Source organism: Papio anubis, chromosome 4, assembly GCF_008728515.1.
Source record: "Papio anubis isolate 15944 chromosome 4, Panubis1.0, whole genome shotgun sequence".
NCBI lineage: Eukaryota > Metazoa > Chordata > Mammalia > Primates > Cercopithecidae > Papio > Papio anubis.
This window is the reverse complement of record NC_044979.1, coordinates 4,455,317-4,468,067: the sequence shown is the minus strand read 5'-3', so window position 1 is coordinate 4,468,067 and position 12,751 is coordinate 4,455,317. Positions and strand designations below refer to the sequence as shown.

Below are 12,751 nucleotides of genomic sequence, written 5' to 3'. Positions count from 1 at the left end.
AGGGCATCCAGGCTTTGCAGAATTACACCTTTTCAGCAGTTCAGAAAGAGGGGGCAGCAAAGACAGACCCCACCACAGAGGAGTAGCTGTGGAGTCCGGGGCAAAGTAATGACACTTGCAGAGGCCACCAAAGGGGTCGTTTTGAGACTTTTGAAGCTTTATTTTTCTGCTGTTGTTGACTTGGGTTTTCCCCATCACTCACTTGCCTCTTCTGCTAATGGACGGACTTTTAGCCGTCTTTCCTTTCACCTATATTCAGTGTCACCTCAGAGGAATTCTGTCCCCTCCCCACACTGAGTTTTTGTAGCGAGCAGAGTGTGGTTTGGAAATGAACCAGTGTGAGGAGCCAGCCCTGCTATCCAGCATTGCAACTTGCTGGCTTTGGGGGCCTCTGCCCTGAGGAAGACAGGAAGCATGATCTTGAAGCTCCTCAATTTGGAAGCAGTCTAAAGTTATTTGGGATCAGGGTAAATGAATGAAATTTGATTAGAAAAAATAAAGATTAATCACAAATATTCTATGGCTATAAAGTAGAAGACTCACATTTATGATGAGGCCCCAAAGGCAATTTCCCATCTCAACAGCCCAACTGTGCGACTTTGGACAAGCTTCCAAATCTCAAAGAGGGCAGGGATGCTGTGCCCTGAACTCTGGAGGGGGACTGGGTGTTTTCTAGGGCGTGTCCCTTTTCTACATTTAGTCCTGTCATCTGCCCAGTCACTGTTCTCACTAAAGGAGGCTTTGGGTTGTGAAGTGAGATTAGCCCTGGGCACTTTCTACCAGGGCCACAAAAATGAGGAGCAGGTGTCTGCTGCCTCCCCGTGCCCCTGCATGGGAGGGCTGCAGCCAGTCACACCTAAAGACACCTGGGCCACTGAAGAGGATGTTGTTCAGGGCAGACCTGAGGCTTGAGGCCAGTGGCACATGGTCTAAATGGAGCCAGTGCCTGTTGCCCCTACCCCACTGCTGGGACATGGAAAGCCTCCCTGGTGAACACAGCCTCCCTTCCCAGCCATCGGCAGCTATGCGGAGAGGATGAGGTCAGCATGAGGGAGCCAGTGGAGGGAGAGTCACAGATGTGCTTCTCTGTGTAGATGTTCCGTCGTTGCCACATGTCTACTAGGAAAATTGAAATCCGCATGTCACCAATTAATAAACGTGAGAGGCTGCCTGGGGCCCCATCCTCTAACTTACAGAATGAGAAGGTTGTCTTCTCCGTCCCATGAAATGTCTTTACTTCTGGAACAACAGTCTTCATATTGAAACCTATGGTTAGAGGGGACCCTCCCGGGGCAAAATGTTCAGATAAGAACTTCTTCCAGGTAGATCCAGTACCTCAGGATCTTTCCATTTTAGGGAGCACATTTTAGGCCTTCTTGACTTGAAATGACCCTTGACCACAGTGGTCCCAGGTAACATCTTCAAGCCAGTTCCCACTTGCCTAGCTCCATTGAATGGGAAGCGCGAGCTCTTGCGGTTTCACTCTGTCAAGGGACGTGGCTTTTGGAAGCTGCCAGAGTTCGGTTCCACTGGTGCTGCTGCAGCCCCTGCCTGCTCGCATGCCAGCGTTTGGAACTCCAGAGAGTTTGAAGATACGTCACCCTGTTTACTCTTCTCAAATTGCTAGCCATCCACTCAGAGAGACAGGACACGTGCAGATAGAGTGCTAGATCATAACGCCGACAACTCCATGCTCCTCGCACCAGGCCATCTGCAGAGCCAGGAGAAGGCAGCATAGGTGACCGCCTGCCATCCCTCCCACAAGCAAGGGTGCTGAAAGCTCTCGAGAGCGGGAGGGACCCACCAGTAAAGAAAGGTGGAAATGGAACTGGGTGGTCTCAGGGGCTCCAGCAGGGAGACAAAGGGAGAAAGGCCAAGGGAACCTGTAGCAGGGCTCTGCGGATCACCCTCATGGGGAGAGCCCAGCAGCTTGCGGCACCCAGCGTGGAGGGCGGCTCCTCTCCGCTCACGTTCACACCTATGTCCTTTGCTCTTCCAGTGCCAACACGGTGGGTAACTTCAACAGGCAGTGCCTCTCCTGCGACCTGGTTGAGAACTGCACCTACTTCAGCGCTTCCTTCAGCCACAGCATGGACTTCTTCCTGCTCAAGTGCGAAGGTCAGCTCCTGCCACCCCGTCAGGGCGGAGAGCCCTGGCAGGCACATTTGCAGGGAGGGGCGGGCACACTTGCAGGGAGGGGGCGGCGGCTGTGGTGGGAGCACAGCGTATTCCAGAACAGATGAGGATCCCGCCTACCTGGTAACATTGGTAAGGGGGCGAGATGACTGGACCCCCACAAATCCTGGGGCAGTGGGACTACTTTACGTTTCATACAGGGGTGCAGCTTATCAGAGTGGTCTGTGCATGCTGTGCTGGTAATCTCACAGTTTTTCTCCCATCGTCCACAAAAAATAATAGTCCCATGAGCTAGGTGGGGTAAATATCCTACACAGTGATGAGCCTAAGCCCTCAATAAAGGTAGTAAAACAATTTCAAAGATTAACTTTTCAATCATATTTAAGGATGATCAAATATCACCAGGCATGGTGGCTCACGCCTGTAATCCCAGCACTTTGGGAGGCCAAGGTGGACAGATTCACCTGAGGTCAGGAGTTCGAGACCTGCCTGGTTAACATGGTGAAACCCCGTCTCTACTAAAAATATAAAAACTAGCCGGGCATGGTGGTGAATGCCTGTAATCTCCGCTACTTGGGAGGCTGAAGCAAAAGAATCGCTTGAACCCGGGAGGCGGAGGTTGCAGTGAGCTGAGATCGCACCACTACACTCCAGCCTGGACAACAGAGTGAGACTCCATCTCAAATGACCAGATAAGAAAAAAGGATTGAGGTTATGTTAAAGAAGTCTCAGAAAAATATTTTCCTATGTCCCAATTCATTGATAATTTATCACAGACTGCAAGAGTTTGATCACAGCAACCAGCATGCACAAAAGAGTAGGCCATGTTGCATACGGGATACAAAGGATACTTTTGCTGCTTGTCCATATCTTGGAAAGATATGATATGAATCTATGGAAAGGTAAGTCATAAATATGGTCCTAACAAAATATGATCTCCTGTGATGACCTCAAAGAATGAAAATATGCTACAGGCAGAGACTGAGTTCAGGAGCAATTCACTCCTCAGTTAGAGTTTCAATGCCCTAAGCCATAGGTGGAGAATGAATAACTTTTATCAGAGAAATGTCTTTGCTAGCCTTTGCTAGCTGCTGGAGAGCTCATGGCTTCATGACTTTGTTCTCTTTTTATCAGTGGCATCTAAAATCTTGAAAATTCACAGAACAGGAACACTCAGCCGCTTGCTCTACACAAGCTCAGCCCCTGACATTCTTCTAAGACAGCCAGGAGACCACGGAGGGATGAGGGGCATGCGTCTGAAATATAACGTTAGTGCCTCAGTTCCCTCAAAGTTGATGGTACCAAATTCCTCTTGCCTGTGCGTCCCAAGAAGGAGGCCACCAAGGGTCTGAAATTATAGAGTGCTGCAGGGGAAAGAACATAAGATGGAACTGACCCACTTCAGGTATCAGATGGCAAACCCTAAGCCAGAAGTTGAGTGGATTCCCTGATTCCCGATGAGCCAGTGATACAAAGAGGGCCAGCGTCAAGGTCTCCCGGTTCCTAGCCCAGTGAGTCCTGTCTCCCTGGGGCGGGATCTTTGTAAAATAAGAACTTGGGAAATTATAGGGATTGACGGGCATAGGGATTGGGAAAACTGGCAAGCAGACCCACTAGGAGCCAGAGAGTCTTAGAAGGAGCTACATAATCAGAAACCGGAATCCTGTCTCAGAAGCAGGAGGTAGCTTCAACACACAGGAGGTCATGATCAAACACAGAAGTGAAAAATTGAAGTAGATTTCAAGAAGAGTGCCCCCAGGCAACAATGGTTGAATGAGAAAGGTGACAGAGCCTCCAATGTGGAGATCCTGAATTAGGGGCAGAGGTCATTTTCCAGAGGGGCTTGGTCTGGCCTCAGCAGGAGGCAGAGCCTTTGGGATCTGAGGTCTGCACTGGTCAAGACAGCGACAGTATAGATTTGTATTTCCCAAATTCTTACTATAACCAGCAAGAAGGGTCTGGCTTCTCACCATTAATGGAAAGAAGTCAGATAATAATGAGTTGTGATATGAAGGAGCAATATTTCTTTATTATCTGTGCCAGCAAGGGGAAGAGCAGAAAGCAATTCCACTCTTCAATTTGTGGAGGAAATACAGGGTTTCTTTAAAAAAAAAAAAAAGAAGAAGAAGAAGAAGAAGAAGGATTTGGAATGCAGAAGAGCTTGGGGGTTTAGGAGGTGCCAAGGGGTGTGACTGGCTGTGGTGGCCCCTCTTTAATTATTGTCTCATTTGGTGAAGGGGCTGGCACCTCGTGGATCCTACCAGGTTATCAATTAATCACAGTTGGCCTTGTAGTCACTCTTTAGCCATGAGTGGGTTTCAGCCTTGAAGTACATCTTTTGTTAAAGAAAGAATTCTGGAGGTATCTGGGTCCTATCGGGATCTGACCCCTGGAGGTTTTAAGGAAATACACGAGCAGATAAGAGAGCACAGTGTGTGCTCCGCAAGCATCTGGGTCAATAAATGTGCATAAGGCATGAGAGCATAGAATGGGAAAAGAAAGGGAGTGGAGGCCACAGCCCATTCTGAGGCTGTGTTTCAAGATGAAAGGTAACACATACGCAGCTTGTCTCAAGGTGGTATCTTGAGACTGGGAGAAGGTAGACGAGGAGAGGAGAAAGAAAAAAGTTTAAATCATGATTTGAGGCTGAGCTGCTCAGTCATATTCCTACCACATACTAACTTCTGCTCCACATGGTGACTCCCCTAGACTCCAGAACCCAACAGCTCACTTGTTGTGTTGTTTGAGATGGAGTCTCGCTCTGTTGCCCAGGCTGGAGTGCACTGGTGCGATCTCAGCTCACCGCAACCTCCACCTCCCGGGTTCAAGCGATTCTCCTGCCTCAGCCTCCCAAGTAGCTGGGATTACATGGATATATAATTTTTATATTTTTAGTAAAGACAGGGTTTTGCCATGTTGCCAGGCTGGTCTCACACTCCTGGTCTCAAATGATCCACCTGCCTTGGCCTTCCAAAGTCCTGGGATTACAGGCATGAGCCACCTCGCCTGGCCCTTGTTAACAAACCCTTTGCCCACTTCCCTTTGGAGGTCACAGATCCCTGCTAAGTTCAAGCTCAAGTTTAGTCTGGATGCCTCATTCTGACAACTGGAAGCCTTTTATGGTTCAGTTTCCATAAGCTGCAGCCCTGGGTTGAAGTTAAAAAGGCTCTCCCAGAAGATCCATGGCCATGGATTTAGGCAGGGTAGTTCCAGTTCCCACATGGCGGATGTAAATATGGAACCCGAGGTAGATAGAAACACAGCCCCGTGTTGGGAGGCTGTTTGGACAAAGGGTTAAAGTTTAGAGAGCACTGTAGGGTGGCTCCTGTGCAGATTTCTAGTCTGTCTCTGGCCTTCTGTCCCCGGGGGAAATTCATGTTTCTTTGTATGTTTATGTATTTGCAAGGCTTGTGTTGTGGTCTGCAAATAGTTATTGTGAAGAGATGACTCCATAGTTGATACCTGGGAGGAAAAAAGAAGCAAAGAACAAGTACAGCAACACAAGGTCAGACACACAACTGACCCAGCCCCCAGGTACAGCCACACTGGGTCACACACACACAACTGACCTAGACCCCAGGTATAGCCACATTGGGTCACGCACACACATGACTGACCCGGGCCCCAGGTATAGCCACACTGGGTCACACACACACAACTGACCTGGGCCCCAGGTATAGCCATACTGGGTCACACACACACAACTGACCTGGCCCATTTGGCACCTCCACCATCTCACCTTCAGAAAGGATGGGATGCTCCTCCTGCCAATGCCTGGATCCCTATAATAATCAAAGAGATTCCTAAAATTTGAAGATAAGAATAGATCTCAGAGCATCTAATCCAGTCTCCACCCTGCCTTTCTTTTGTTGATTAAGAAACTGAACTCTTAGTCATTATGAAATTATCACCCTAGGGTTTCCTGAATCATTTAAGGTCTGTTTAAATATTTAGCCTATTGCCTCATCTTAAGGTAGATGTAAACTAGCCCTCTTCTCTACAAAACTGCTCTTTAAAATGTTTACATAATAAGCTATTTTCTGGCTAAAGTAACTTGAATGCCCAAATTAAACTCTCTCCATAGAGGTAACCAAAATCCCACTTATAAAAAGAGATTTTCTGAAAAGGCTTAAATTTACAAAGACAGCAAAGTAAACAGGGCGACAGTAGCAGCCAACTCTGAACCTGGAAGCAGTTACCAGTGATAACTGCCTCAGCAGACCCTGAAGCTGAGCCTCATCCTGCCATGGGGAAAGCTGAGCAGGCATTGGCGATGATTGCCTAAGGGATAAGATGATCCATTGCTATGAAATCTTAAAGGAGGAAATGATGATACCCATTTGGATTGCTTGGGGCTTTTTGCTGGAGGAGAAGACTCAGGGAAGGTATCAATGATGAGGTGGCATTTAAAACAAATGAGTAGGTAGGATTTGGAATGTGAAAAAGCAGCCCAAGTGAAAGGTACAGCCTGAGAAAAAGCACAAGAAATGTTCTAAGATTATGCGATGGAATCTTTTGCAGCATGTGAATCAGGATCGAGTGAATACAAGCAACCTGATTTAATAAATAAAGATAATTTAAAATAATTTTATTTTTCTCCACATTTCTCAATAGATATTAAAATGGACCCAGATGTGTAGTCTAGAGCAATGTTGAGTCAATGCTCATTTCCTGTCCTGTTTCGTTCACACCCCAAGTTATTCTGAGAGATTCTTGGAAACATGTGACAAAAATAACATCTTCACTCCTAGCATTAGAGACTCTTGTTTTCTTCTCCTTCCCTCCTCCTGCAGCGTTTTATTATATAAATTAACTTAGTCTTCTACTTGCAACCAGAACCAAAAAAATCCTTCCTTTTTTAGGTTGAGGATAAATGTACCGGCAATGAGAGGCTTCTCTTTGATAAAATCTGTAAACGTGCCCACATTCAAAGCTGTTCAATCCATCACACAGGGAGGGAAGTGCAAGTAGTTCAGGTTGTCTGGGCATAGGAAGGGATGATAGTCAAAGGATTTAACAACTAGGACGAGATGGATACCAACCAGCCAAAAGTCGTGTCCCTGAGAGCAGATATAGGCTATCAAACCACATTAGGACATAAGGGTTGGGTATAAAATCATGAAATTATAACTGCTCCATATAGACTTCATCATTCTTCCTGCCTTTCTGCGGGCCTTCCATTAGGACAGTTTTTGGTAAGTTTAGCTGATATTGACCTATTCAGTAACTTATATTCAGTATTATAACGGATATTCAGCAGTATAACTTTATCGTCTTAGTCCATTTGGGCTGCTGTAGTGAAGTACTATAAACTATGTGGCTTATAAACAACAGACATTTATTTCTCACAGTTCTGGAAGCTGGAAGTCCAAGACCAGGGTAGCAGCATGGTTGATTCTGGTAAGGGCCCTCTTTTGGGTCACAGATGACCAGTTTCTCCTTGTATCCTCATATGGTGGGAAAGTTGATGACAGTTCTCTGGGGCCTAGTTATAAGCACACTAATGCCATTCCTGAGGGTTCCACCTTTGGGACCTAATCACCTCTCAAAGGCCCCACCTCTTAATACCATCACGTTGGAGGTTAGGACTTCAATGTATAAATTTGGGGGTGACATAAACAGTCTGTCCATTATAATCATAGCTGATTGTAGCTTATCAGTTGTTTGCAAGCAGTACTTCTGTTTCATTAGTCCTTTGGCATACTGATCTTCTTCTAATGTCCAGTTTTTCTTCCACAGTGTATTTTGTCCAACATCATTGTAGAGTTCCATCTAGCAGTATCAGCATGTGCTTTCTCTAATTTTTCATTAACATTTCTTCTGTAGCTTCTCAATATTTGACATTTGTATGCTTATATGTTTATGTTTTATGTTTATAATTCTTAATTCCTTAAAATATTTGATTGTACATACAAACCTAAAAATTATTTTTGGGTTAATAATAATTATTTTTGGTTAATTCCTTAATTTTTGATTGTACATACAAACCCATAAATTATTTTTCTACTTTGCACAGTTACATTAAAAATATATTTGAATAGAATATATAAATAGAGGTTCAGAAATGTTTATAGCCACTATATCCACTCACTACTTCACTGGATCCCATCTCTGAATGACAATATTTATATCTAAAGGACATGGGTTTCAGATGACCCCTGGATACTTGTATGAGGGATCAGCTGTAAGCCAGACTCAGTGGAATCTTGTGGAAACTCACCTATCTATGTAATACGGAGAGTTTCTGTCCACCTCTCTATTGTCTGGAAGTGAAACCAGCTATAGTCAAAATATTGTATTATGATGTAACCTTTTATGATGATTTTCCAGACTATACCAAGCAGCTTTTGGCATACATATGTAATTGGTCTTCTCAATGACCTGGTGAGATGGTGGTAAAAGAAATCATCTTCTACTTATTAAGTTCTTTACAATTTGAAAAGCACATTTCTTTTTTTTTTTTTTTTGAGACGGAGTTTTGCTCTTGTCACCCAGGCTGGAGTGCAATGATGCATCTCGGTATCTTGGTTCACTGCAACCTCCGCCTCCCAGGTTCAAGCAATTCTCCTGCCTCAGCCTCCTGAATAGCTGGGATTACAAGCGCCCACCACCACACCCAGCTAATTTTTGTATTTTTAGTAGAGGCGGAGTTTTGCCATGTTGGCTAGGCTGGTCTGGAACTCCTGACCACAGGTGATCCACCTGCTCCCAAAGTACTGGGATTACAGGCATGAGCCAGCACGCCTGGACTGAAAAGTACATTTCTAATTATATTATAATAGTTTATGACTATGTTCCCATTTCTGATTCCTTGCAAATTATATTCTAGCATAAATAGATCTACTTAGAATTCCCTAAACTCAATATCATTTTTCACATTTCCATGCTTTTGTCTTTGGCTACCTGATAAACCCCTGTACATTCTCTAAGACTTTCAGGGCAGGGTTGATTTTCATCCCCTTCCAGGAGGGATGAATGAGAAGTCAGAGAACATAAAAGTGGCTGTGTATTCACCCCCAGACCGACGCCTGTGAAGGAACTCAGTCCTCAGCTGTCTTAGATGACTGGGAATGCCCGGGACAGGGAAAGGCTGGGTGGTCTCACCTTCTAGTCCTGGATAAACCCAATTCCATCTTTAAAGAAAAAAAGTACTCACCTCCTGGACTCACTTCCTAGGACAGTTGTAACAAATTACCACAATCTGGGTGACTTATACCAACAGAAATTTATTCTCTCACAGTTCTGGAGGCCGGAAATGCAAAATCAAGCTGTTGGCCAGTGTGGTTTCTCTTGGAGGCTGTGAGGGAGAATCTGTTCCACGTTTCTCTTGAGCTTCTGGTGGTTGCCAGCAGTCCTTGGCATTTTTTGACTTACCAATGTATTGCTTTCATCTTTGCCTCTGTCTTCATGTGGTCTTCCCCCTCTTTCTCTGCATCTGATTTCCCTCTTACATAGATGTCAATCATTGGATGAGGACCCACCTAATCCAGCGTAGCTTCATCTTAACTTGGTTACACCTGCGAATACCTTGTTTCCAGATAAGGTCACATTCACAGGAACTAAGGGTCAGCACTTCAACGTAACTTTTGTGGGGACACCACTAATCAAACCCACAACACCTCCCTTCTAAGGCCCATATTGCCTTCTTATACAAGAAAGAAAGAGTGCTCAGCTTGTTTTTCTTAGAAACATAAAATTAAGGGCAGCCACACTAGACTGTGCCAGAGACTGTTCTTAATGGCTTCACCACATTCTGGAAGCAGCAAGAGGGGTCACTGAAGGAAGTAATGTGATACTACCATGTCTTTGGATAGCAACTCTAGCATATTAGAGGAAAAAGAGCAGTTCCAGTATAGATTCTCTCCAGGAATACTTCTTCCCTGACATAATGCAAAATTCACAGTCAAGTGGCATGGAGCTATAACAAGTTCTACAGGGTTTTCTCCTACCCATCTAAATTCAACCCTCAGAACCACTGAACAATGGCGTCAAAGTGCCCAATTTACATAATTTGTGTTTCACAGTCCTCGCCTCTGTTTAGAGAACTGGATTTTTCTCTTCAAAATGATTCTCAAGAGTATGATTTATTTTCCTTCAAGTTTTTGAAAAGGACTCAATCAATCCTGTTTCTAAGAAATGTCCAAATGCCACCAGGAAAATGAGTTCATGTATGAATTGGCCATTTGCTGCTTCCCACTGAAACATTTTTTATATGTTTAAAAATAACTAAATAAACTTCCTTTCCTTGAAGCCGAAGATGGAATTATTGCAGTCACTTGCTGCTCTGAGTGGGAATGAGGCAGTCTGTGTTCATGAATCCCTTACAGCTCTGGGCTCTCACCCCCACCCCTTTCATTGTTGAGTTGTGATTTAAGGAGCTACTTTCCAGACTTTAAGAAGTTTGGTCTAAGACTTAACAGTTTGGTTTGTCAAGACAGGCTTCTCCTTCTCCAAGTTGAATGGAACCAATATGTTATTACCCGAACCTAAAATAACGTGACTCAATTCTGATAACTATTCTTCTTACTATTAAATATTCCTCAAGATCTTCTGTCGTCACCATCATTGCCATCATCATCATGGGAGATTGAAATGGCAATAAGGGAGGTCTGTGGAGTATGGAATCATAGTGCTGGGTTCGAACCTGGACTCTGCCACCTACAGCTTCGCGACCTTGGGCATCTTGGTTAACTTTGCTCAATCCTCCACACCCTCATCCTGAAAATCAGAGGAGTAACAGCATGGCAGTCCCTGCTTATCCACAGTTCTACTTTTTGAGGTTTCAGTTACCCAGAGTTAACTGTGCTCTGAAAATATTACAAACAGTAAGATATTTTGAGAGAGAGAGACACCCATTCATAATAACTTTTATTACAGTATATTGTTATAATTGTTTGATTTCATTATTAGTTATTATTCTTTTCTTACTATACCTAATTTATAAATGAAACTTTATAATAGGTACATATTCATAGGAAAAACATTATATATTTGGGGTTCCATACTATCCTTGGTTTCAGGCATCCACTGGAGTCTGGGAACATGTCCCTGGTGGATATGGGGCACCACTGTACCTGTCCTGTGAGGTTGTTTTGAGGATTAACCTAGATAGTGCATGTAAAGTACTTACCATGGCATCTGATACATAGTAAGTATTTAATAATAAGTGTTAACTATCATAATTGTTGTCATCATTGTCATCACCTTAGTAATCAATTGAGTTTCTTACACATTCACCTGCTACCCACTCAGTATCCAAAAGTTGGGGCCAAGGCTGGGGGTGGCTAATGTGCATGAAGTGAATGAAGCAGCATCTGTTCCCAAATGTGAGTGGGCACTGCGGCACCTCAGCAGGCTCAGGTTGGAACCCCTGGATCTTGCGCTTACACTAGCAAATTCCAGAAGCGGCTATGGATGCCAGAGTCACAAAACATTAAATCAACCGTCAGGCGTGGCAATGAGTACCTGGTGGCTTCCAGAGTGCATGTGCCCACTGTGGTCCTCACAGTTGGTTCCTGGCAGAAGTTAAGAAGTAAATTTCCTGCTTTCTTAGCACCTGCCCTTTCCACCTGCTGTGCCCTTTCCCCTCCATGCCTTCAGATGCCGGGAGCTCCCAGTTGCCCCACCTACATCTTCTCCCTGGAAACCATATTTAACCAGGGAAAATGTCCATGGAGGTGCTATTAAGGTGTCGTGCAAATATGTATACTAAGGTGCTTGTTACTCTTCCCAAGGTTTTAGTCAGAACAGAGCAGTGAGTGGGGCAGGGATGAAAAATAGGAATCAGCCAACCAGCCCCACTTGTTGGGAAGGCACTGGCTGCAGTGCTATGGATGAGAAGGGTTCTGAGGCCAAGTGCAGGCTCAGCAGGAAAGAACATCATGAGTGATTGGTGATGTCATGAAAGTCATGAGTGATTGATGGATGATGTCACAAAAGTCTTGATGTCATTAACATCATGAGCGATTTATGATGTCATGAACATTATGAGTGATTGATGGATGATGTCATGAACATCATGAGTGAGTGATTAATATGAGCAATGTCATGACTAATTGATGAATGATGTCATGAGGGTCATGAGTGATGATATGAATCATGAGCGAGTGACTAATGTCAGGCACATCATGAGTGATCGATGTTACGAATATCATGAGTGATCGATTGATGATGTTGTCATAAACATCATGAGTGACTGATTAATGTCATAAACATCACAAGTAACTGATGTCATGAATGTCCTGAGTGATTAATGACATGTGCATCATGAGTAATTGATTCCATGGATGTCATGCATGATTGAAGGGTGATGTCATGAATGTCCTGAGTGATTGATGGATGATATCATGAGTGTCCTGAGTGATTAATGACACGAGCATCATGAGTAATTGATTGATGTTATGAATGTCATGAGTGATTGATGGATGATGTCATGAACATCCTGATTGATTAGTGATGTGTACCATCCACAGTCGTGGGGGAGCAGGTGGCAGCCACATGCCATTCATCTATGATGTTTGGTGTAATCCCCTGAAATGAATGAATACCTCCACACAGTGAGACTTCAGAGTCCATATTATCCAAGATGACATACATTTGGAAGTTTGAGTTTTAT

General features: G+C 44.3%; 1 protein-coding gene across 3 annotated transcripts in view; it reads left to right on the top strand.

The window, feature by feature from the left end:
• Positions 1-12,751, top strand: part of DPP6 (dipeptidyl peptidase like 6) — a 1,015,511-nt gene that overhangs the window by 926,724 nt on the left and 76,036 nt on the right. For all 3 annotated transcript variants that reach the window (XM_017957362.3, XM_009204279.4, XM_017957361.3), the window contains exon 16: positions 2,000-2,118. In XM_017957362.3, the coding sequence (XP_017812851.3) occupies positions 2,000-2,118 (119 nt within the window). The remainder of the gene's footprint in view (positions 1-1,999; positions 2,119-12,751) is intronic.